This window comes from Phodopus roborovskii, unplaced genomic scaffold (genome assembly GCF_943737965.1).
Source record: "Phodopus roborovskii unplaced genomic scaffold, PHOROB, whole genome shotgun sequence".
Taxonomy (NCBI): Eukaryota; Metazoa; Chordata; class Mammalia; order Rodentia; family Cricetidae; genus Phodopus; species Phodopus roborovskii.
In genome coordinates, this window is record NW_026126485.1 from 3,040,290 (window position 1) to 3,062,954 (window position 22,665).

At 40.1% G+C, this 22,665-nt stretch overlaps 1 protein-coding gene across 1 annotated transcript in view; it reads right to left on the reverse strand.

Moving 5' to 3' along the window:
- Positions 1-267: 267 nt before the first annotated feature.
- Positions 268-22,665, reverse strand: part of Lyst (lysosomal trafficking regulator) — a 171,278-nt gene continuing 148,880 nt past the window's right edge. Inside the window, exons 46-53 of the mRNA XM_051194746.1 lie at positions 19,655-19,844; positions 16,931-17,067; positions 14,994-15,092; positions 6,496-6,635; positions 6,077-6,174; positions 3,643-3,799; positions 3,191-3,262; positions 268-2,158 (exon numbers count right to left, since the gene is read on the reverse strand). Of these exons, the coding sequence (XP_051050703.1) occupies positions 2,020-2,158; positions 3,191-3,262; positions 3,643-3,799; positions 6,077-6,174; positions 6,496-6,635; positions 14,994-15,092; positions 16,931-17,067; positions 19,655-19,844 (1,032 nt within the window). The 3' untranslated portion in view covers positions 268-2,019. The remainder of the gene's footprint in view (positions 2,159-3,190; positions 3,263-3,642; positions 3,800-6,076; positions 6,175-6,495; positions 6,636-14,993; positions 15,093-16,930; positions 17,068-19,654; positions 19,845-22,665) is intronic.

A 22,665-nucleotide genomic window follows, 5' to 3' on the forward strand; every position in this document is an offset into this window, starting at 1 on the left:
AGCCACATGGTATCTGTGTTTATCTGCACAGCTGCAGCCACACAATCTCTTCTAGAGCCCTTAATTGTGTCGACAGTGCCAGGCATCTATGGCTTGTTTGTTGGGTCTATTCCTTGAGGAGGCTCATTGGCTTGAAGGAAACTTGTCCTAGAATAGCCAGTGATTAGTAACAGGACTTTCAGATACATCTTGTTCTGCAACAGCCACTGACTGGGATCTATCTGATCGTAACATACAAGACATATAGAAGACACATGTTTAAGTCTATTTTTAGCAAGTTTATTTCCAAACTGAAGTGGCAGTGTGTATAAGGTAACAGCATGTGATGACTTCTAGGGATGTGTGCTACAACATGCATTATTATAAAGCATTCCAACATATACATACTAGGTTTCATGCTCAATAAATAATCCCCCCAATTTTTACATAAAAATATAATATTGCACTCTTAACAAGACCAGGTATTTTGCATATTTTCTCTTTAGATAATGATGAAACTTGGTCCTTAAAAAAGCCAAGACTGCATAGCATCCCTATTCTAATAGGAGACTAACTTGAAGTTCTTGGTAAAAAAAAAAAAAAAAATGAAAGCTAGACAATAGCTGAATTTTTAAAAACAAATCAATCACTTCAACGTGAGTAGAAGTAATGTTATCTCTGCTCATAAGTGGACCCCAGGAGTAGCATGTGGCTCATGTCGATGTGACCTAAAGGTATCATGAGGCACTGCCTCTTCCTGTGCCTGTACCCACAGCAGAGACTCTGGAATAGCATCTGTAGATATAAGCAGAATGTTTTACAAAGTCTGGAAGTTACAAAAGTAGTTTTGTAAACATTATATGAAGTAAATTTCCAAAACAAATGCACAAGTCATTCATAGGCAGCAACACGTGCTTTTATCCCATGGTGACATATTTCTGAGCCTACTGACAGTTTTCAAAGCCATTAAAGCAGCACCTCAAGTAAAAATCCAGTTGTCCCCATGTGGCAGATATGGCATTCCAGACTAGGAGCTGCCTTCACATGCCGTGGTGCACAAGGGGGGCTTTGCACCTTCTCTAGGATTCTCAGATGACAGCATAGTAGGGATAAGGAAAACTGGTTTCCTAAAGGGTAACTCATCCTGCCTTCCATTTGCACACTCAGCTATCTTCTTTTCCTTCACATTTCTGTCTCACAGCAGAACACCCCCTTGTGGACTGGATTAGCTGCTGTGTCTCCATTGTGGAGTGCTGTCTGGAACTTTTTATTATAGATGGTACATGTTCAATGCTCTGTCAGTGGCATTGTTAATGGCAGGTGCTAAAAGATTTACCATGGCATTTGAAAATTAGTCACTGAACCAAGGGTATTGATGCCTAGTGTTATGGATTGTAAGTAAAATCTTATGAGGAATGAGGATGTGCATGAAATCAAAAGTACCTACACTCTTGCAGGAAAAACCTAGCTCTTCTTTGGGCAAAGGCAACCAGCAAAAACAGCCTAGTGTGATGCTGCAGGAGATCACTTTCAGTTCAGATATTCCGGAATGTATTTGGTGCAGAGGCACCTACTGAATAATTTGCTTCTTAAAGAAAGCAATTGTTGAGTCCTGAAAAATTCTGAGTTTCTTTTCTTTTTTTTTATGAGGGGAATGTGTGCTTGTAAGGGAATATGCCAGAAACTTTTAAAATATAGTTTCTAGTATTTTAGATAAATAATTAGCTAATTTAAAGTTCTGCTGTTTCTTTTTGAAAGAAGAGAGACACTAATCTTTGATTTAGCATAACTTCTTGGTAATAAGTATCAAGATTCTGACTTTAATTTGCCTCAAACTTGTTGGCTGGTGCGTGCTGACCCAGCCTTCCACACCATTATGGAATGAGGGCAGGGCTTTACTCTCAGGACCTTGGAGGCTGTGGAGGTGTGCCTTGAGGAACAGGTGTCATTACTGGATATCTGCTTAGTTATCTGTTTCTGCAGTGGCAGGCACCAGCTCCACCGTATGGTGCTCATGTTCTCTGGGGAAGGCCCTTCTCTTCATCCTGCTGCGTAGTTGCTGAGGAAAGAGTAGAACATGGGCTGCTTCATGCGTTGCTGGTCCTTCCGACACCATGCAATCACTGTCCCATCACTGTTGGCTGTGTATAAATGGTGGCCATCGCAGGAAAACGTAAGGCTGTAAAGAGCAAACCCACTTGTACATTACAGTCTTTAAACTGTTTTTACATGGAAACTAAGGTGCCTGTACTACAGAGTTACACATGAAAAACCTTCTGTGCTGACCCATTCTAATACAGTTGCCCTTCTAACAAGGCTTGGGCTCAATTTAGCTAGAATAAAACTGGCACATGCCTTAAATTCTAGCACTCAGGAGGCAGAGGCAGACAGATCTCTGTGAGTTCGAGGCCAGCCTGGTCTACAGAGCGAGTTCCAGGACAGCTAGGGCCATTACACAGAGAAATCCTATCTTGAGAAACCAAAACTAAAAAAAAAAAAAAAAAAAAAAAAAAAACAACAAAAACCGGAGCCTCAGAGATCAGGGTAGGAGAAACTTCACAAAGACATCTTATACTAACACACACACACACACACACACATACACACACACGAACGAGAGGGGGAGAGAAGAAGAGAGAGAGAGATCTGCCTTTCTCTGCGTCCCAGCTTCTGGGATTAAAGGTATGGGCCACTACACCCAGCCCTTAAATAACATTTGTTTTGAGGATAATTTTATTTCTCTGGAGAAAAAAAGGTAAAATAATGTAACATTAGTAGATAATTTAGATTCGTTAACATTTAAGTTCAGCACAATCAAAATAAACTTATTTTAATTAAATATAATTTGAATATCTCAACTACTGATTGAGTTTTAAAGTCAAATTTGTAAACCAAGGTAAGGGAGACTGGTGTTTGTTTTATGAAGCACATCCCTATGACAGTCAGTCACATGACTGTCATTGCTTGGAGGAAGTAGAAAGAACAGTTTCTATGGTCTCAGAAGCTTCCTGGCAGAGGGCCAGCCCATCTCCACATGACAGGAGTATATTGGTTTGTTGCTGGTAACAGGAAATTTGCTGCATGGTAGAGGCTGGCTTTTCATGAAGCCTCCACACACACATTCTTTGGGTCAATATGCTTTAATATTTCTCTAACAAAAATACAATTATAAATTATTTTATGAAGAATAAAAGGCAATGGTAGATCTTACCTTATGATAGGCTTATTTGACTTGGGGAATGTAATTTCTCTCACAGGCTTCAAGTCCCATGTGCTCCATAACCTAGAGGGAAATGCAGTCATTATTCAATTATGCAAACTAAAGCTAAATGCACTGCAAAATGAAAAACATCAGCATTTGTTAGCTGAGTTACCAGGATGCTCTACTGCAAAGAACAGCATTGCCTCTGGGGAGTCTAAAAGGGTTGCAGGTGGGAACCAGATTTCATATGGTTAATATTTTACATTATCTTATCGTTAACACAATACTTCCAAACTGCACTAGCTTTTACTATTTAGAAACACAACAGGAATAAAGACCTATACTCCAAAGTGACTTTCAATCTCTTAAGTCCTACATATTAATATACTTAGACATTAGAATTCATTTCTCAAACTGCAGTGATCCATGATTGGGAAGAAAAGAGTCAAATTCTCTCTTACCTCACAATGCCATTTTCTAGACCCCCCGCAATGACATTGATGGATACTCCCTCAGGTTGGTTGGAGAAAGCTACAGAACAAATGATCTCTCTGCAGTGGACATGTCCGACGAGGTCCCCATTCACTGTCCAAAGTCTCAGGTCACTGCCCCCTCCAGCTGAAACACCAAATCATTCCACAGATCACCAGAATGGCTGGGTGGGGTCTCACAATGAGGTCTCTAGGGCACCCATAAGGGCCACCCTTGCTTACTCAGTGAAGCAGCTCACAGGAAGCACCGATTAATGGCTCTGAATTACTACAGAGTCATACAGTCTTATAGATTAGTTCTTGGTGGGCACTGACCAATGATGAATCGAAACAGCAACAAGGGAAATGAATCAGGGATCTTTGTGTGATTACATTTCCATGTATGGACTGGAAAATCTCAATTATGTTTGAAGTTACCTAGAATACCATTCTCCAAAAGAGAGAAATATTCTGTGAAACCATCCAAAAGAAGCTACTTAAGGGAGCTAAGAGACAGCTCAGTGGGTCAAGTGCTTGTTGTGTAAGCCTAAGGGACTGAGTCTAGATCCCCAGCACCTATTAAACAGCTAGGTATGGTGGTTCATGCATATAACCCCAGGGTGGAGAGGCAGATCCAGGCAGATCCTTGGAAACTGAGAGACCCTCTCTCAAAACATAAGACAAAGAACAATAAAGATATTGAAAGTCAATCCCTGGCCTCCATACATAGAAGCATGGGTGAGCAGGGTCCCTCCTCCCAGCACAGAAGTGGTGAAAAACACCTATAATCCAAGCAATTTGGGAGGCAGGAGGATCATGAGTTTCTGGTTAGCTTGGGTTACATATAGAGACCCTACCTAAAAAATGAATGAATGAATAAATAAATAAACCAAAAATGATTTATGCAACTTTCAAAAGAAAAAAGTTTCAGTAAAAATGGTATTATGTATTTTTAAAAAAGCAAATTAATTCTTAAAACAAAAGCTTATTCCTCAGAATATCTATTGTGGGATTTTATTTATTAACACTGAACTAAACTAAGTTTAGTTAGCCTGGTACATCTGTGAGGATTCTCTAGATTAAGTTGAATCTCTGAGAATGTCTGTGAGGTATTGTCTTAATAAAATTAATTAATGTAGGAAGAGATGTCTTAATTGTGGGCAGGACCATTCCCTGATTTAGGGATCTGGACTGTATGAAATGGAGAAGGCAAGCTGAACACAAGCTTTGTGTGCATTAATTCTTTGTGCTTGACTGTGGCTGCTCTGAGTTCCTGCCACCCTGACTTCTCTCTCACTGGAGCTGACTTAACTTGCTTTTGTCCAGTGCTTTATCTTAGTAACAGGTAATGAAACTCTGACCATGACAGCTATAACACTAAGTCCAGTGCTCCTATGGTGAGACAGAAGGTGGTGTTGGAATCCATCAAAGCTTGTGGGCCAGCTAGCCTGGTGCACCACAGCAGTGAACAAGAGACCCTCCTGATGCTAAGGCTTTATGCTGAAGCAATGCCTACACAACCCAATGAACATGGAGAAGCTGAGCTGGTGCTTACATAGAGCCTTCCGCCTAAGACTGGAGTTTAGGGCACTGGAGGTCTCCTTACACTGTCAAAGGAGAAAGGCAAACACCAACACAGCCATAAAATCTTCCATCTACAATGGTGACCTGTATGCAAAATGCATTAGTGTAATAGTGGCATAGAGGTTTTGGGACTAACCAACCAATGTCTGATTGTGATAGAACCCGTACCAGACACTGCTTAGATGACAAAAACCCTGAGACTAGATAGACCAGGGACTTAGGGGAAGATCAAATACTACTGTTCTGCAAAAGGACATAGCAACAAAATAACTCCCAGTGAGACATTCTGCTATACTCATAGATCAGTGTCTTGCTTAGTCATCATTAGAGAAGCTGGACAAATATGCAGAGAGTGAGAGACCTTAGAGCACTCAGTCCTAATTGGGATATCTCTATCAATTCCTTCCCCTCAGGGCTTAGGGAACCCTGCAGAAAAGGAGCCAAAATAAACACAAACTATTTTAAGTTGCATTTGTCAGGGTGTCTTATGACAGCAAAAGGACAAGTAAAAATCATCAAACTCAATTTGTCAGAAACTTGTTCTCTAGCACAAGAAAGATAACAAAGCTAATGGTTAAAAACCAAAGCAGAGTGGTATAGAAAACAAAAGCCATGACATTTCAAATAATTAGGTAACAATGATTTGTTTAAGGGTAATTAAGCAAATTTTTACATCTATCAGGAAAAATTTTAACTTCTGTTTCAGGAGAAGTCCGTGCAGGACCTTACATTTTAATATACAACCATGCTATGGCCAAAGTGCTTATACTGAAGGAAGCCAAGAGAAGCCCTAGCCAGGGAAAGAAAGGTCAGCCCTAGGATTTGGCTGGGGACAACTCACCTGAGTCACACACAGTAGCAATGTCACCTGATGTTTCACTGGCAGAGACAGCTGTCACAGGGCTTTTGTGTCCTGCCAGACTTTGTACATAGCATAATCTAAAATAAATGACATGAATTTACACATCCAGCCACACACAGGATTACAGCTTTTATGTTTCCTTTCCTCAGTCTGAGTAACTCCTATTCTGAGGCATCTGACTTCTGACTTTCACCAGACTATAGAGGTACTCATCTATACCTATAAGCATGTGTTATCTGACTTCTGACTTTTACCAGATTACAGAGGTACTCTATACATATAAGCATGTGTCTTATGTTTAAATTGACAGCACAGTGACATGAATTTAGTGTATTTACTATATACTGTAAAATATGTAACATTTCAAGCAGCTGTGCCTGGATGAGAGACTTATGTACCTGTTTAGGTCCCATACGATGCAGGTCCCATCTCTGCTCACACTTATCATCACACTATATGGTTTGCAGACACATAAGCTGGTTATCTCTTCTGTGTGTCCATAGAGATGCATCTGACTCTCCATTTCGATTTCTGAGGGCTGGAATTTGAATATTAAGCAAAGTATGAGATGAAATCCCACACAAAATAATCTGTAGTATCTCAAAATTAAAAATATGCCTCAGGCTTTCTTCTTATCAGATCATTTTTCAATCCTATTCAACTTTTTAAATGATAAAGGTTAATGAAGAATTTTAACAATTTATATTGCTCAATTTTAGTAACTTGCATTGCCTTTTATTTTTATTTGCTCTTGTTCAGTTTTTGTTAAAGGCACATATATTTCTATAGTCTGTAATATTGCTATACAAATAAATTTCTATTTTGTATTTTATATTATTTTGCATTTCTACTTTTGATATTATCTTCAAATGATTTTAATGGTATATAACACTCCATACAGTTATCATCGTTGAAATGAGTACCTTTTATTTACTGATATTTAAAACTGTTTTCAAGTTATATATAATGCCATAAAAAGTTTTGTTCTTCTCTTTAATTTGACAGGTTCCAATGTTGTGTCCCTTCTCAATGACTATAGATGGACTTTCAAGAACCAATTATGTCTGAAGGCCACATGGCTATGACCTGCTTTTTTATTGGAGTGTTTACTATTATTGGCATTTCAGAATTTCCCACTCAACAATATTCCTGCTCACTCCTGCTGAGAAAGCAGCTCCAGGTTCCCAGGGTGGCTTCTCCTAAGTGTCCCTCCTGGCCCTTGTACGAGGCATCTTGTCCCATATCTGAACCCCCCCCCCCAAGCTGGGATCCACTCAAGAGGTAACCAAGACCACCCCTGTGTGTATTGAGTTTCCTGTGGGAATTCTTCAGACTCACTCTATCTTAGGTGACTTAAGTCCTCACCTAACTCTTGGCCCAGCTCTGCTCTGGATTTCCCCAATCTTGGGCTCCCCTGGTGATTAATGTCAATTTCACCTTTTCTACATGAGCTGGAGCTGCCCAAGGCAAATTTAAAGTGGCACCATGAACCATGGGCAGCTACCCTGTTCTAGATGAAGCTGGAAATGCTGAGAGCCATAGGGGAAGATGGAGGCTATAAACTCCAAGCAAGAGTGAGATCCCAGGGGAGAACCTCAAGGACACACTTGAGGTCTCATTTCATTACAGACACCACAGTCCAGGGTGAAGCCAGATATAGGTGGGGCTGCATGCTCCTCCTGATGCCAATGATGGTGGTGCTGAGGAGGACTTGGGCTGTTCCTGTCTTCAGGCTCCCCAGTGTGCTGTTGGATATAAAGGTCTGCCGAATGTCTCAGTTCAGGTCTGTGTTCCTACAAGAACTACAGGCCTTCAAGAGGTACAAGGATGTTAGTATCAAGGAGTGGTTACTGCAGAAGGAAGTCATGTGTATTTTCTATTTCTGTTTCAGGGCCTGGGACCTTGGCAATTGCAGCTGCAGGAGCAACAAATAGCTTTGCAGCCTTGATGTTGAAGGTCCTGTAGAGTGACCTGAAGGACATCTTGGTGCCTTTTGCACAGTACTCCATATCTGCTCCAGCTCAAGGCATGCATTCACACTCAGCACACAGCAGGCTCCAGGTCCTAGAGCTACATCCTACTGCTTGTGCCAGTAGAAGACTCCTAGCTGTCTAGAGGTTTCTGTCACCTTCAACCTTTTGCACCTGCTCACCAGGTACCTGAAATGTGTTGCCAAGGGAGATCAATATATCTGACCTTGTACCCTCCTGCCAAGTTTTGAATTATATTCTGCACTGGTGCACCAAACTTTGTTTAAATTTATAGTTACTATACATTTATTTGTGTGTGACTTCTCAAACTCTAAGCCAATAAAATATCTATTTTCAGTCTGTTAAAAACAATATCAGGCTGTATGTCTCAAGAATAACTATTATGCAATCAATTATTACTTTCAGGAGATAGTCTTCTATAACATTCGCTCGAGTTATAGATAACCATCCCATAATCACTCAGTATCTACAATTAACTAGAAGGCATCTTAGAAGGTTTCATTGAGAAGACCCAGACAGTTGAGAAGTAAGTACATAAAGTAAGGTACAGTTTACTAGCAAGGGGAGATGCTTTTATTAGAACCCCTTGATGGGGAATATTCTCCCAACAAGGACTTTGGTGTGTCTTATGTGGCACTATGGGGCCATCTTTAGTCTGTGTGAAACCTCCCTGAAGAAACACATAAAAACTTTTAGGACCAGGGATATAGAACAGAATAAAGCGAATGTCAGAAGCCTCCTTTTGACTTTGCAGCCAGGGCCAGGGCTGTATCATGGATACAGGTTTCTGAGATAGTCTGTGAAATAAGCATCAACATCAACATCTGTGAAGACCTAAGAGCTCTCCTCAAACACTGGTAGAACCATACAGCTAAGCTGCTTTTCTGACACTGAGTAGGCAGCAACCACTACTCTCACAACTCAGCTACCTACTACTTGGAAGGAAAGAAAACCCTTAGCAATGATCTGGAAAACCTGCTTTCAGGAAAATTATATAAAAGGAATTATAAACAATATGAGCCTTCATCAGCCTGCCACAATTTAATAGCAAACAAAACTAATCTTGTTATATTTAAGTTAAACAGGTTTAACTATGGTCAGCTCTAGTCAAAGGTATTTCCTGTACTGACATCATAATCCTTTTCTTTTTAATCTGGTACTATATACTGTGTTGATGCATAATTAAAAACACAGAAATGAGGAAAACTAAGAACAAGGCTGTTTAAAGTGTCAGGAAGCAAATGGATCAAACAAACAAACACCCAAAAATAAAGCTAGTTTTAAAAAGGCAACTATGCATGGTGCACAGCAGATAGCTATCCTAGAGGCAGGCTTGGACAGATACCTAGAAGTGAGGCAACAGAGTTCAAACTGAGATGACTGAACATACTGGCAACCATTAATGATAGAGATAGATGTGTACAGATGAGGTGTTTGGTAATAAAAAAGGAGAAATAAAAAGGAGATACTTCTAGACTCAGGTTCCTTAGTGACCATGACAAATAAGAACTTCACCCCTGGGCTCCATATTTTTTTTTAATTTCATCCTCACCACTGCAGTCTTAACTACACAGAAAATTATTTGCCATCTCCCAACTTAGCAGACCATGGATTCCATATTGTTGGGCAAGTTGGTTCCCCCACTATTGATAATCCCTTTTCTCCACCCAGTAGTACCCAGTTTAAGTATAACTGTCTTGGCTCCCTAATACTTAGCAGGGACCTCTCCCTTTGTCCCATCCTTTCCTACATCCTGTCCTAGCCTCCCTCCCAGCCTTCAGGGTGTTTCTCCTTGCAGGCTCTCCAGGGTCCCATTACTCCTGCTAAAACATTTTAGTGGCTCCACTGATAAGAAACAGAAACAATATTATAGTTACATTTAACCCCAAGGGTAAGGGCAAATTTTAACAAGGGATTTACCATAAGATCTTGGGAATAATACTGTGCTAAGAATAGTAGTTCCACTAAGCAAAATATATTTAATAATGTAATCATGAAAATTACAATGAAAAAAAAATAGCCCAGAGAAGATTCTAGATGAGAAAGAAGATTATTACTTTAACCTGCTACATCCTGAACAGTACCACAAGGAGACATAAAAGTGCATAACATGTCTTTTTAAAAAACTGTCTTAGGAAATTAACAAAATCAGAAACGAAAAGGGGAACATAACAACAGACACAGAGGAAACCCAGACAATTTTCAGGTCATACTTTGAAAATCTATATTCCACAAAAATTGAAAATTCAAAGGAAATGAACAAACTTCTGGATAACTATCACTTACCAAAATTAAATCAAGAACAGACAAACAAGTTAAATAGACCTATAACCCACAATGAAATAGAAGCAGTCATCAAAAGCCTTCCAACCAAAAAAAAGTCCAGGGCCAGATGGATTCAGCCCAGAATTCTACCAGACATTCAAGGAAGAACTAATACCACTACTCCTCAAACTGTTCCACAAGATAGAAACAGAAGGTTCACTGCCAAACTCTTTTTATGAGGCCACAATAACCTTGGTACCCAAGCCTCACAAAGACACAACTAAGAAAGAAAACTACAGACCAATATCCCTGATGAACATCGATGCAAAAATCCTCAATAGAATACAGGCAAACTGAATTCAAGAATTCATCAGAGAAATCATCCACCATGACCAAGTAGGCTTCATCCCTGGAATGCAGATGGTTTAACATACGAAAATCTATCAACATGATCCATCATATAAACAAACAGAAAAAGAAAAACCACATGATTATCTCCCTATATGCGGAAAAAGCCTTCGACAAAATTCAACACCCTTTCATGATAAAGGTCTTGGAGAGGTCAGGTATAACAGGAACATACCTAAACATAATAAGAGCAATATACAGCAAACCAACTGCCAACATCAAACTGAATGGAGAGAATCTTAAGCCAATTCCTCTAAAATCAGGAACAAGACAAGGCTGCCCTCTCTCTCCATATCTCTTCAATATCATACTAGAAGTTCTAGCTAATGCTATAAGACCACAAAAGAAGATCAAGGGGAACCAAATTGGAAAGGAAGAAGTCAAACTGGCTCTATTTGCAGATGATATGATAGTTTACATAAGCGACCCAATAAACTCTACCAGGGAACTCCTACAGCTGATAAACACCTTCAGCAAACTAGCAGGATACAAGACAAACTCAAAAAAAAATCAGTAGCCCTACTTTTTTCAGACAACAAAGAGACAGAGAAAGAAATCAGGGAAACATCACCCTTTACAATAGCCACAAGCAATATAAAGTATCTTGGTGTAAGTATCTTTGGTAATGCTTACCAAACAAGTAAAAAAACCTATATAATAAGAAATTTGTGGCTCTAAAGAAAGAAATTAAAGAAGATACCAGAAAATAGAAAGATCTCCCATGCTCTTGGATAGGTAGGATAAACATAGTAAAAATGGAAATCTTGCCAAAAGCAATCTACAGATTCAATGCAATCTCCATTAAAATCCCACCACAATTCTTCACTGACCTTGAAAGAATAACAATCAATTTTATATGGAAAAACAAAAGACCCAGGATAGCCAAAACAACCCTGTACAATAAAAGAACTTCAGGAGGCATCACCATTCCTGACTTTAAGCTCTACTACAGAGCTATAGTCCTGAAAACAGTTTGATATTGGCACAGAAATAGACAGGTAGACCAATGGAATCGAATTGAAAATCCTGGTATTAACCCACACACCTATGAACACCTGATTTTCGACAAAACAGCTAAAATTATACAATGGGACGAGGCCAGCATCTTCAACAAATGGTGCTGGCACAATTGGATGAGGGTGTGTAGAAGACTGCAGATAGACCCATGTCTGTCGCCATGCACAAAACTCAAGTCCAAATGGATCAAAGACCTCAACATCAATCCAGCCACATTGAACCTCTTAGAAGAGAAAGTAGGAGGGAGGTACCCTTGAACAAATTGGTATAGGAGACTGCTTCCTGAACATAACTCCAGGGGCACAGACACTGAGAGAAACAATTAATAAATGGGACCTCTTCAAACTTAGAAGCTTCTGTAACGCAAAGGACACAGTGGACAAGACCAAACGGCAGCCCACAGACTAGGAAAAGATTTTCACCAATCCTATATCCGACAAAGGGCTGATCTCCAAAATATACAAAGAACTCAAGAAACTAGTCAACAAAACACCAAATAACCTTATTAAAAAATGTGGTACAGAACTGAAGAAAGAATTCTCAATAGAGGAAATCAAAAAGGCTGAAAGACACTTAAGAAAATGCTCCACATCCTTAGCTATCAGGGAAATGCAAATCAAAACAACTTTGAGATACCATCTTACCCCTGCCAGAATGGCTAAAATTAGAAACACCAATGATGACTCATGTTGGAGAGGATGTGGAGAAAGGGGAACACTCCTCCACTGCTGGTGGGAGTGCAAACTCATACAGCCATTGTGGAGATCAGTATGGCAGTTCCTCAGGAAAATGGGAATTAGTTTACCACAGGACCCGGCAATCCCCCTCTTAGGCATATACCCAAAGAATTCACATCCATGCAACAAAGACATCTGTTCAACTATGTTCATAGCAGCACTATTTGTAATAGAAAGAACCTGGAGGCAACCTAGATGCCCTTCAATTGAAGAATGGTTAATGAAGATGTGGCACATCTACACAATGGAATACTACTCTGCAGGGGGGGGGGAGGGAAAAAAAGGAATCTTGAAATTTGCAGGCAAGTGGATGGCACTTGAAGAAACCATCCTGAATGAGGTAACCTAGTCATAAAAAGAGGAACATGGTATGTACTCACTCATATACGGATTTTAGACCTAGATCAAAGGATCACCAGCCTATAATTCACACCACCAGAGGAACTAAGATACAAGGTGTATTCTAAGAGATTCATATAAAGTCCCTCACAGAACTGGGAAGGGATAAGTCCCCCAGAGCTCAGGGGAAGTGGGGGGGGGGCAGCGAATGGAGAGAGAAGTAGGAGAAAACGAGGGGGAGGAAAGGAAAACATGGCGACCAGGAAGATTGAGCCTGGTTAGGAATAGAAGACAGAAGAGAGAGAGAGAGAGAGAGAGAGAGAGAGAGAGAGAGAGAGAGAGAGAGAACATAAAAGAGGGAGCAATTATTGGTTTCAAGATAAAATTGAACACAAAGAAAGATCTAGAGAACTACAAGACTGCTCCCAACTAAGAATTTGAGCTTCCGTGGAAAGGCTATCATAAATGCCCTTCCCGGATAGTGAGATCAACAACTAACTTATCCATGGAGCCCTCAACTAATGCCTGTTGGAAACAGGATCAAACACCCATACATAAACACTGAGTCGAACTAGAACCCAGATGCAGATGGAGAGGACAAGACCAGGCGGCAGAAACACATAGAGACAGCTTACCTGAACAAGGAGGAGCTAACAGCCACTAAACTGATAGCTGGGAAGCCAGCATGGGACTGAGTCAGGCCCCCCTGAATATGAGTCTCAGCCAGAAGGACTGAGCAGTCTAAGGGACCTCAGACAGTGGAGCAAGGATGTATCCCTGGTGCACAAAAGGACTTTGCGAACACATCCCCCATGGAGGGATAACTGCCTTAATCTAGAGACAGGACCTGTCAGATCTACATGACCCCAACTGGATGGCATTCCCCTGGTGTGGGGGGGATGGGAGGGGAGGGTGGTTAGAGTGCATGTGAGAGGGCAGAAAGGATAAAAGGGAGGGAAGGAAAAAAGGAGGGAAGGAAAGAGGGAGGGAGGGAAAGGGAACTGGGATCGACATGTAAAATAATAAATTAAATTAAAAAAAATGCTTTGACTCCAAAATTTAAGTTGAAGGACAAGTTACTGGGGAAAAGGATTTCTATTTTTGTTTCCACAGAAAATGAAAAGATTTGGATTCCTTCCAGACTAATGTGGTTTGATCACGCCAGACCACCTGAAACAGAGTACCAGGTGATCCTACATTCAAAACAGCTGGACAAAGCAGCCTTACAGACTACAGCCAGGATTTCTGAATCTTCTTCGAATCCCCCATGACAGCGCCCCTTACCAGCAGGAAGTAGTTTGGAAAGATGCCCAAATTCCCAAATATTGTCTATAAATGTTTGTTTTCATTTAAATGGACTTTGTTATATAAAATAAATAAAAAAAAAGTAAAAAAAAAAAAACTGGCTTAGGGACTGGAGAGATGGCTCAGTGGTTATAAAAAAGCACTGGCTACTCTTCCAGAGGACCCAGGTTCAATTCGTAGCACCCACATGGCAGTTCACAACTGTCTGGAATTACAGCTCCAAGAGAGCCAATGCCCTTCCTAGGCAAAACACCAATGCACATTAAGAATAAATAAAAACTGGGTTATTATTTAAATACCTCACCTTGGACATTCAGTGGATGGCTTGAATATGCTTTCCAGTAACTAACAGAAATTAAGATGGCTACTCAGATTTTGCTGCCATTTAATTTAGTCAGACACTAGGGTTTCCACACTTTTGAGTACAGAGGGTAGAAGTCATGCCATATATACTCTTTCTGAATGATCAAGTGGATACTGAGAATACAGGCAAGACTCAAAAGTCATGAAAAAAAGAAAGCTATGTGGTGTCTGGAACCCCAGGACTTGACCCTGTCTCAAAGACTGTTGTGAAGAGCCTAAATGCAAAGATGATCATATCTCAAAATGTTATGTGTCTCTGAGGCAAAAATTAAGACCTTAATGATTATTTTCAAAATCCTTCATCACTCCTAATAAACCTATTTCTAATGAGTTAGGTCTGTGATCTTCCACTTCCTAAGAGCTAGAATGAGAAGGGCTAATACATATGTTTACACAAGGACACCTCACATCATCCAGGCTTTCCTCAATGACATAAAGGTCCAAGTCATATGCCCATGAGCCAGAGCTTACCGTGCTGCTGGTGAGCCTGTTGGTATAGGCTGTAATGACACCACACTTGCTCCCAGTGAAGAGCTGACAACTGTCAGGCACCCAGGCACAACTGGTCACCTTTGAGAGGACAAACCAAAGATTAGCACGTGTTAAAAACATTGAGACAGTTCTCACTTTCTGAGAACATTTTACCAAAATACATTATTACAAACATTTTTCTTGATATGATCAGAGCAGAAGCAAATGTAACCATGGTACTTTCAACATTTTTTAGCAAAAATGTTTAACAACTCTTTCCAGAATACAGGGTATTAAAAACAATAGTATATAATTTTATATTTTTATATATACTTGTTTCTTAGAAATTCAACAAAATAACACAGAATTGATGAAAGCTTGAGTGTGAATGTGAATATGTGAGAACTTCAAACATCTATGTACTGGTCTTTTGTTTTGAAATGGGGTCTAATTGTGTATCCCAGGTTGGCTTGAAACTCAAGATCCTCCAATCTAAGCCCGGCATGGTGTCGGAAGCTACCATGCTGGGCTACTATATTTTACTTTCATGCTTTCTCTTTCTGTCTTTCTGTGGGGAAGCAGTGTATATGTAAACACAGGTTTGCTCTAACAGTTGTAAATGTTCTTAAATAGGAGAAGGAATGATAAAGGTGAAAGATTACTACTTTGGCACCAAATTCTTCATTCCTAACCATGGAGGTACCATTCAAGTTTGGCTCAGTTCTCATGCCCTCACAGCTTTTGACAGTTGCTAATGCCAAGCATCACATCCAAAAAACTGCGCTACACCTAGTTATGAAAGTATTTGTCAACATACTGGAAGATGTAGCATATATTATATATCTAACTCCCACTCTCTTTTCTTTCCCCTTGCAATTTATAACAATTGCATAAAGGAGGCAGCAAGGGACATACTTATTCTGCAACATGTTTTTGTGTTTTCACTGATTTTGCAGACTCATTTGCAATTTAATTATACTGCCAGCTTTGTTATGATTCATCACCACTTGTTGATGTTGGATACATACTTCTATCTGTATAAAATTCTCCAATATGATAAAAACAGAAAAATCTTATTAACATTCCTAATAAGGTTGTTTTTCACTGTCCCTTTATCCTTGGTTCTGCTGGCTCTGGACAAGTCCAGGAACAAATGGCAGTGACCTTCTTTTCAGCTTATAAAACTGGCACAGCCATTTTTGATTATGCTGTCAACCACTCCAAGGGATGGCAACACTTCAGCACACATGAACAGGTATTTAGGTGTTTCACAGTCAGGGGAGGGGAAGTCAGATAATGGTCAGAGACCATCCCATGGAAAGACAGAGAGAAGGAGGCTATGTGCTCAATTCAAAGTCTGTTGTGGCTATGGCAGTACCATGTGTGTATAGCAGACAATTTTTATACATTTCAGCAACTTTCTGAGGGATCAATGCAAATTGGATAAACATAATTTTAAAGAGGAGGAAAGACACTCTAATCTGGAAAGGCCAAGTTATCTGCCAAAGATTTTGTAGTCTGTGACTATCAAAGCTGGGAACACAACACAACTCCAGGAGATGAGGCCCAGTATCCTCTTGCTCCATAAGATGCTGGATACCTGGGCTATTTAGGGAAAACCAGGTAATAAAGATAATACTATGGTTATGTATAAACTAGGTTATGTATGACCTAGTTGGTGAGCCAAATGGATCCAGGATAAAAGTAGCTCATTTTGTTTAAACACTGGGCCCCAGATTCGTACACAAAGGTGTTCATGACAGCTCTCTCAATGAAAAAATATGCAAAAACCAAACTGTGTGACCTAATCAGATGAGCAGGGACTAGGACATCTAGAAAGACTGTAAATAGCAGCTTCTGGGCTGGCATTAAGTAAGCAGTGTCAGCTAGACTCCTCATTCCTTCCCAAGACACACTGAACTTACACCCAAATTTACCTGGTGCTGTTGTGAACTCTGTATGAAGTTGATTGGTGGCTCACTCTGCTTACTTTTCAATCGTAAGATGTTGTCAGCATATCCCCAGCTCAGGATAGCAGACCACTGAATGTCTGTATTGTTCATGCTTCTCACACCTCAAGAGAAGGGAAACCAAGTATCTAGTCACCACAGTATCATATAACAGCTCAGTTAAACAGCAAGTTAAAGGCTGACATTTATATAGAAGAATGGATACTCCTTTCAGGCAATACCATCCTTATCTCTCTAAGATAGAATAATCTTGTTTTCAGTCTTTAATAAGAGTAAGAGCCTATGGGTGGAATTATCTTTTCAGATACATTTTTATACAGATAACATTAATAAAGTTTACTCTGTTCATGCTTTGAGATTCCTTTTCTTTAAAAAATGAAACATGAACTAAATACATGTTAAATAACTTTCTATATATCTAGTGCTGAGTAGTCATCATGAACAACTTTGAACAGTGGAAAGTGAACTCTGCTGGAGAGGAACCATACCTTCCCTGAGTAAGGGATTCATGCTGGTCAGCTGTAGGATCTGACATAGCAGATTACCACTTAAGAGGGTTTTGGTCTTTTCTCTGTTTTTAATAGTGCAGCATTATGCTGTTATGGCAGAAAGACTCGGGCATTTTGTGTTTTCTCAGGACTTTCTGCTGCCTACACATGTGCCATTTCAATAAACAGAAGGAAGACTGAGGTATGACTGCTCTTGAAACATGCAATGCTTAAACTAATACAAAGAGTTTTCAGGAGAATGTGCTTTATTTATTCCAGAACCTGCCAGGACATACAGCACATGGATGAGCAAACAGTTCTTAAATGAATGAGCACCTTGAAAATACAATCCATAGATTTTTTTTCTCCTAACAGCCCAAATGTAGGCATCAGTTTCACAACAAAAGAACTGAGATCACAAAATACAAGCTCTTTTACATACAAGCTGCTGGGATAGCCACATGCCACAGGTCTGACAACCCTCAGTGCATCTAGTTGATAGGACCTAAAAGTGGGATTATCTTCTTTTTCACTGGGGGTATTCTGACTAGGAGTTACTTGACTCAGAGCTAGAGAAAGAAACGTTATCTAAAAAAATGAACAGTGGATTGCAAGAAGGAGTTTATGAGAAGACTGTAATTTGGGCACATGTAGGTCTGGACTCGAGGCCTAGAGGTTCATGACATATTATGAATGGGACAGAGAGTGTACTTGATAATACAGCCTTCAGTCAGTTCTGAGGCACATTTCCCAAGAAAGTGGCCTATAGAGGTCTTAAGATCATTAGGGCACACCTCATGCAGCTATCCATTATGACAGATAACCACACAGAGCCATGGTATTTTACATATCAGCACTCAACATGTCCAGCTACAACCAGGGCTCTTAACACCCATCTGCCAGTTGTCAATTAATGCCCTCTGCAATGTTTCTGTAACTGTTATGTTTAGGTAAAAGCAGTGAATACTGACAATATCTCGTCCAGGAGGGTTAAAGCCTAATAGATTCTTGTAAGTATTAATACTTACAATGATCCAGGCTCTATGCTAATCATTCCCATGCATCATTTTGAATCTTCACAATAATTCACCCAAGGAGAGAAGACATTTGGCATTCCTATTTATATACATCAAAAGCCAGTATCTGGAAGCCTCAGGGAACTTTACCAAGGCCACAGTCTACAGTATAAGTACTTCCATGTACACACCTAGAGGGACCAATCCCAAGCCCACTATACAGAGAAGTTACAGGATGAACACAGCTCTTGAGGCACAGTAAGGGCCTGGGATTTAGTAACAAACATACACTAGGTTGAGAATTACACGGGGCACTTTAAATCACATAAAGCAGAGTGATAAGGTTGCGGACAAAGGAGGCTTAAAGGAGGACCACAGGGCATAGGCTAGTGTTCAGCAACTTCACATGAATGTGAGTGTCTTCAGCTATTCATGTTCATGCTCAGGCCAAGCAGGAGAGCCTCTGCACTAGAGAATGTTAGCAGGAAGGACAGAGGGATGTTCTCAGTTCTCCAATGTCTGAGTGACATTTTGAATTAAGAAATGACCCACACCACATAGTCCTGTTCCACATTTCAATGCCCTTGAGCTGGAGGTGGGAACCAGAAGAGCTACTTTTCAGAGCATCTGTTTATCACTTATCACTCCCACTTGTATGTGAAAACCCAGTTACATCTTCTGAGGCATTGGATCTACCTGTTAAACACTTCAGTCCATCCTGGGGGATTGAGTGCTTGAGTATGCATATATCTATCAGACTGACAATGTGTTCGTCCTGTGGGCATAGACATTTCTTCTCAACTCCCTCAAACTCCTTTCATTTTAAATAGCACTGAATTTAATCCTCATGTTTTTTTATGTACTACATTAAACACTTAGCACACAATTCAACCAGGCATAGCAGTCAGTACATGCCTTTAATCCTAGCACTTGGGAGGTAGAGACAGGTGGTCTCTGAGTTCGAAATCAACTTGATCTACAAAGTGATTCCAGGATAGCCAGAGCTACATAGAGAAATCTTGTCTCAAAAAGCGAGAGAAAAAACAAAACAAAACAATTCTGAGCAGAGGTTTTCACCAAAGACTGGGCACCTTTAGAAGTGAAGCAAGGCAGTGGCTCGGCTGAGCTGCTGGCAGTTAAATCACATAAAAGATGCCCAGACATGTCCTCACTGTGCTTCACTTTACCTTGCTCCTTGCTGTAGGTCATCAGAAGACAGAAGTTTCGGGATAAACCACAGATGGCTCTGGTAGGCAATGCTTGGAGTGAACCAAATCTTTCTCCATGGGGCTGGCTGAAGCAGACCACAGGTACGGGAGCACTGGGGGAGCCTACGTACTCCCCCCACTTCAAGCCTTTTATCCATGACAAAGGGCTCTAAAACCAAGGAAAGTCAAGATTATGCTGTTTTCAAGTGAAAGTTGATAGATTATTAATTACAATATAAATTCTAAACAGAAAATAGATTATTAACTCTTTGAGAGCAAGAATTGTGTTATATATTTTCCCCACATTTTTACCACACAGAAAAATGTTTATTTGATTTTTGTTCTGTGGTTCTGGCCCAGCTTGAATGGAAAAGCCTGCTACTAATTCAAACAGTTTTGAAATTCAACAAAGAAAACCAAGTTTTACTATACACATTTCTTTTAGGCTACCTAAAATATCTAAAGTTGGTGTGTCAATGGATTGATTTTGAAGGGTGATGAGCCACATGTACATATGACAGAAATGAAGGTATGAAGAGCTCACTCAGCCACAAGTTTTGGAATGAGGAGACCCTGCTTCATGAATGTCTAGACCACCACAGTGTCTCAGTGGATGCTCCAGAGAGTGCTAGTAAATCCTGGAGAAGACAGTGTTGTCCAACAAGAACAAAGGAATAGATGGGCTTGAAGAGCATCAGGCTATGGACACAGAGAGGTGAGAGAACACTATTAAGGATGGCCATACACCTGCCATGAATAGGAACCCAAATCCTTCCTCCATCCAGGCAAAAACAATTATCAAGAAGAAAATCCAGGAAGGGGAAAAAACAGCCCTCAGATTTTTTTTTCCAATAACTTAATTCTTCCACTCTCTTTTTGACTGTTAAACTCTATTAATCTTGTTTTATTAACAGATTCTCTCTGTTTTAGACATTTAAAAGTATATTTTCTACTTTTAAAATTTCAGAGTAAATGCTACACAACCCTAATGAAAATAATATACTATACAAATTCCAGTCATTTTCATAAAAATATCAAATAATTTTCAGTGTACCTTATCTCATTTTTTCCATCTGAATGAAGAAACAGGTGGTGTTGACCTACATACAATTGTTTAAAAAGCATGGCCGTCAGTACCCTATTTCTTATTTAGACCACTTATGGGACAGCTCTGACCAACTTCTACAATGAGCTGAAGTTCACAAAGGTGCAGCTGGGCTGTGTGGAGGACCCTTTTCAGCATAGCATTGCTGCTGTGTGTCAGAGCTTGTGGAGCTGCTACCTGAAGGCCATGGCATAGCACTGTGTGGGAGGTTCACTGTGGTTCAAGCAAAGACAAACGGTGACATAAATGCCACTGCAGATCACACTGTAGTAAAAGAAAGCCAGACTCTAAAGAGCCTGCCTTAGAAGTTATTCATTAGTTAAAATCGTGAATGCCCACTGTGTGCCAAGCACTGCCCTAGGTTCTGCAGACATGGTGATGAGCAAGTCAAACAACATCCTTTACCAGTGGACTTGCATTCATGTGAGGATGGAGAGAAAGATTAAACACACACTTATGTGTATGTTAGGAGTGAAAATGTTAGAAAGCAAAACAGAAAGAAGACTGAAAACAATGGAGCTTCTGGCTTTGATATGGGGGGGGGGCGGTGTTCAGGGAAGACCCTCAGGAGAGAGGATATCTGAAAAAGGCTTTACAGATAGGCGAGATCAAAATGGGATGGATGTGGGGGTGGGTCAGGTAGAGGGAACAGTTAGTGTGAAGGTGCTACAGTGGGAATGAGACAGGCTGGAATTGTGCTCCTACTGCCAGCAGATAGACTGCCTAGTGCTTTCACATACATCAGGCTTAAGCAGCTAATCAGCACTGAGCATAGTTCAGGCCTAGAATCTAGCACTAGGAGAATAAAGCAATCTAGCACTCTGCAGGATGTCCAGCTCTAAGCTGGTCTGGGCTACACAGTGAGACCCTGTTTGAAAAGGTCAAAATCATCCAACCAAACTCCTAAAACCAACGACATCCCACGCATTAATTATCAATAAGTATTATAGTAAATTAAGTGGAATTTATTAAATTTCAGAAATATACTGTTATATTATTCTGACATGTTAAAACAATGCATTATAGTCAAAAATAGCAACTCTGGTAATGGCTACTATGACTCATAAGTCTATAAAAATCCAGTTTTCTGCTACCAAATTCAACATTCATGATTCGGTTTTAGTAGAACACTACTTTTTAATAGACATCTTTAGGTTGTCTATTAGTTGTCTAGTAATTGAATGGCTTCTGTTTGTATTTAACATGTAAAACTCACAGATGTGAGCTATAAGCATGAAAAATGTACAACTATAGCTCTAAGCTATTTCAGCAATATCCATACCAAAAACATTATCAAAACAAGGTCAGGTTTGTGTAGTTGAGGCAGACTTCTTGGTATATATTTAAGGTCTCTTCCCTTCCCTTTTTATTTTCAGTGGCTCCCTTCTACAAACACTTTGTAACATTCTGCAATTTAAGTTCTAATACCTTATGCTACTTTTTTTTTATATGTAGAACTTAAATGAAGGATAAAATTGTTTTTCCTTTTAAGGAAAGCTGCTTGCTTCAGCTTTCAATTACAAAGAAAAAGTATGCCTATTTCCTATTTTTAGAGACAATATTTTCCATTACTATTATCAGGGGAGGTACCTCTAGTTAGAGCTGTTGGTTGAAGATGGTGACTGGGCTCAGTTTTGCCATTTACATAGGTACCAACTGGTTCCTTTTATTTACACAATCCTATTTAGAAGTCTGCTTGGAGAGGTGAGTGTCCTGGCACAGCAGATAGTCAGAGGCAAGCATCCTGGTCTGGGGGAGCATCAGAGGAGCTACCAAGGAGAGCAGTGAGCCACCCTAAAGCATTAACAGCAATGGCTTCTAGAAGCTATGTTAATAAATTGCCCTGGGAAAGAGCACAAGTGTTTCAGCCAGCATTCAGTGAATG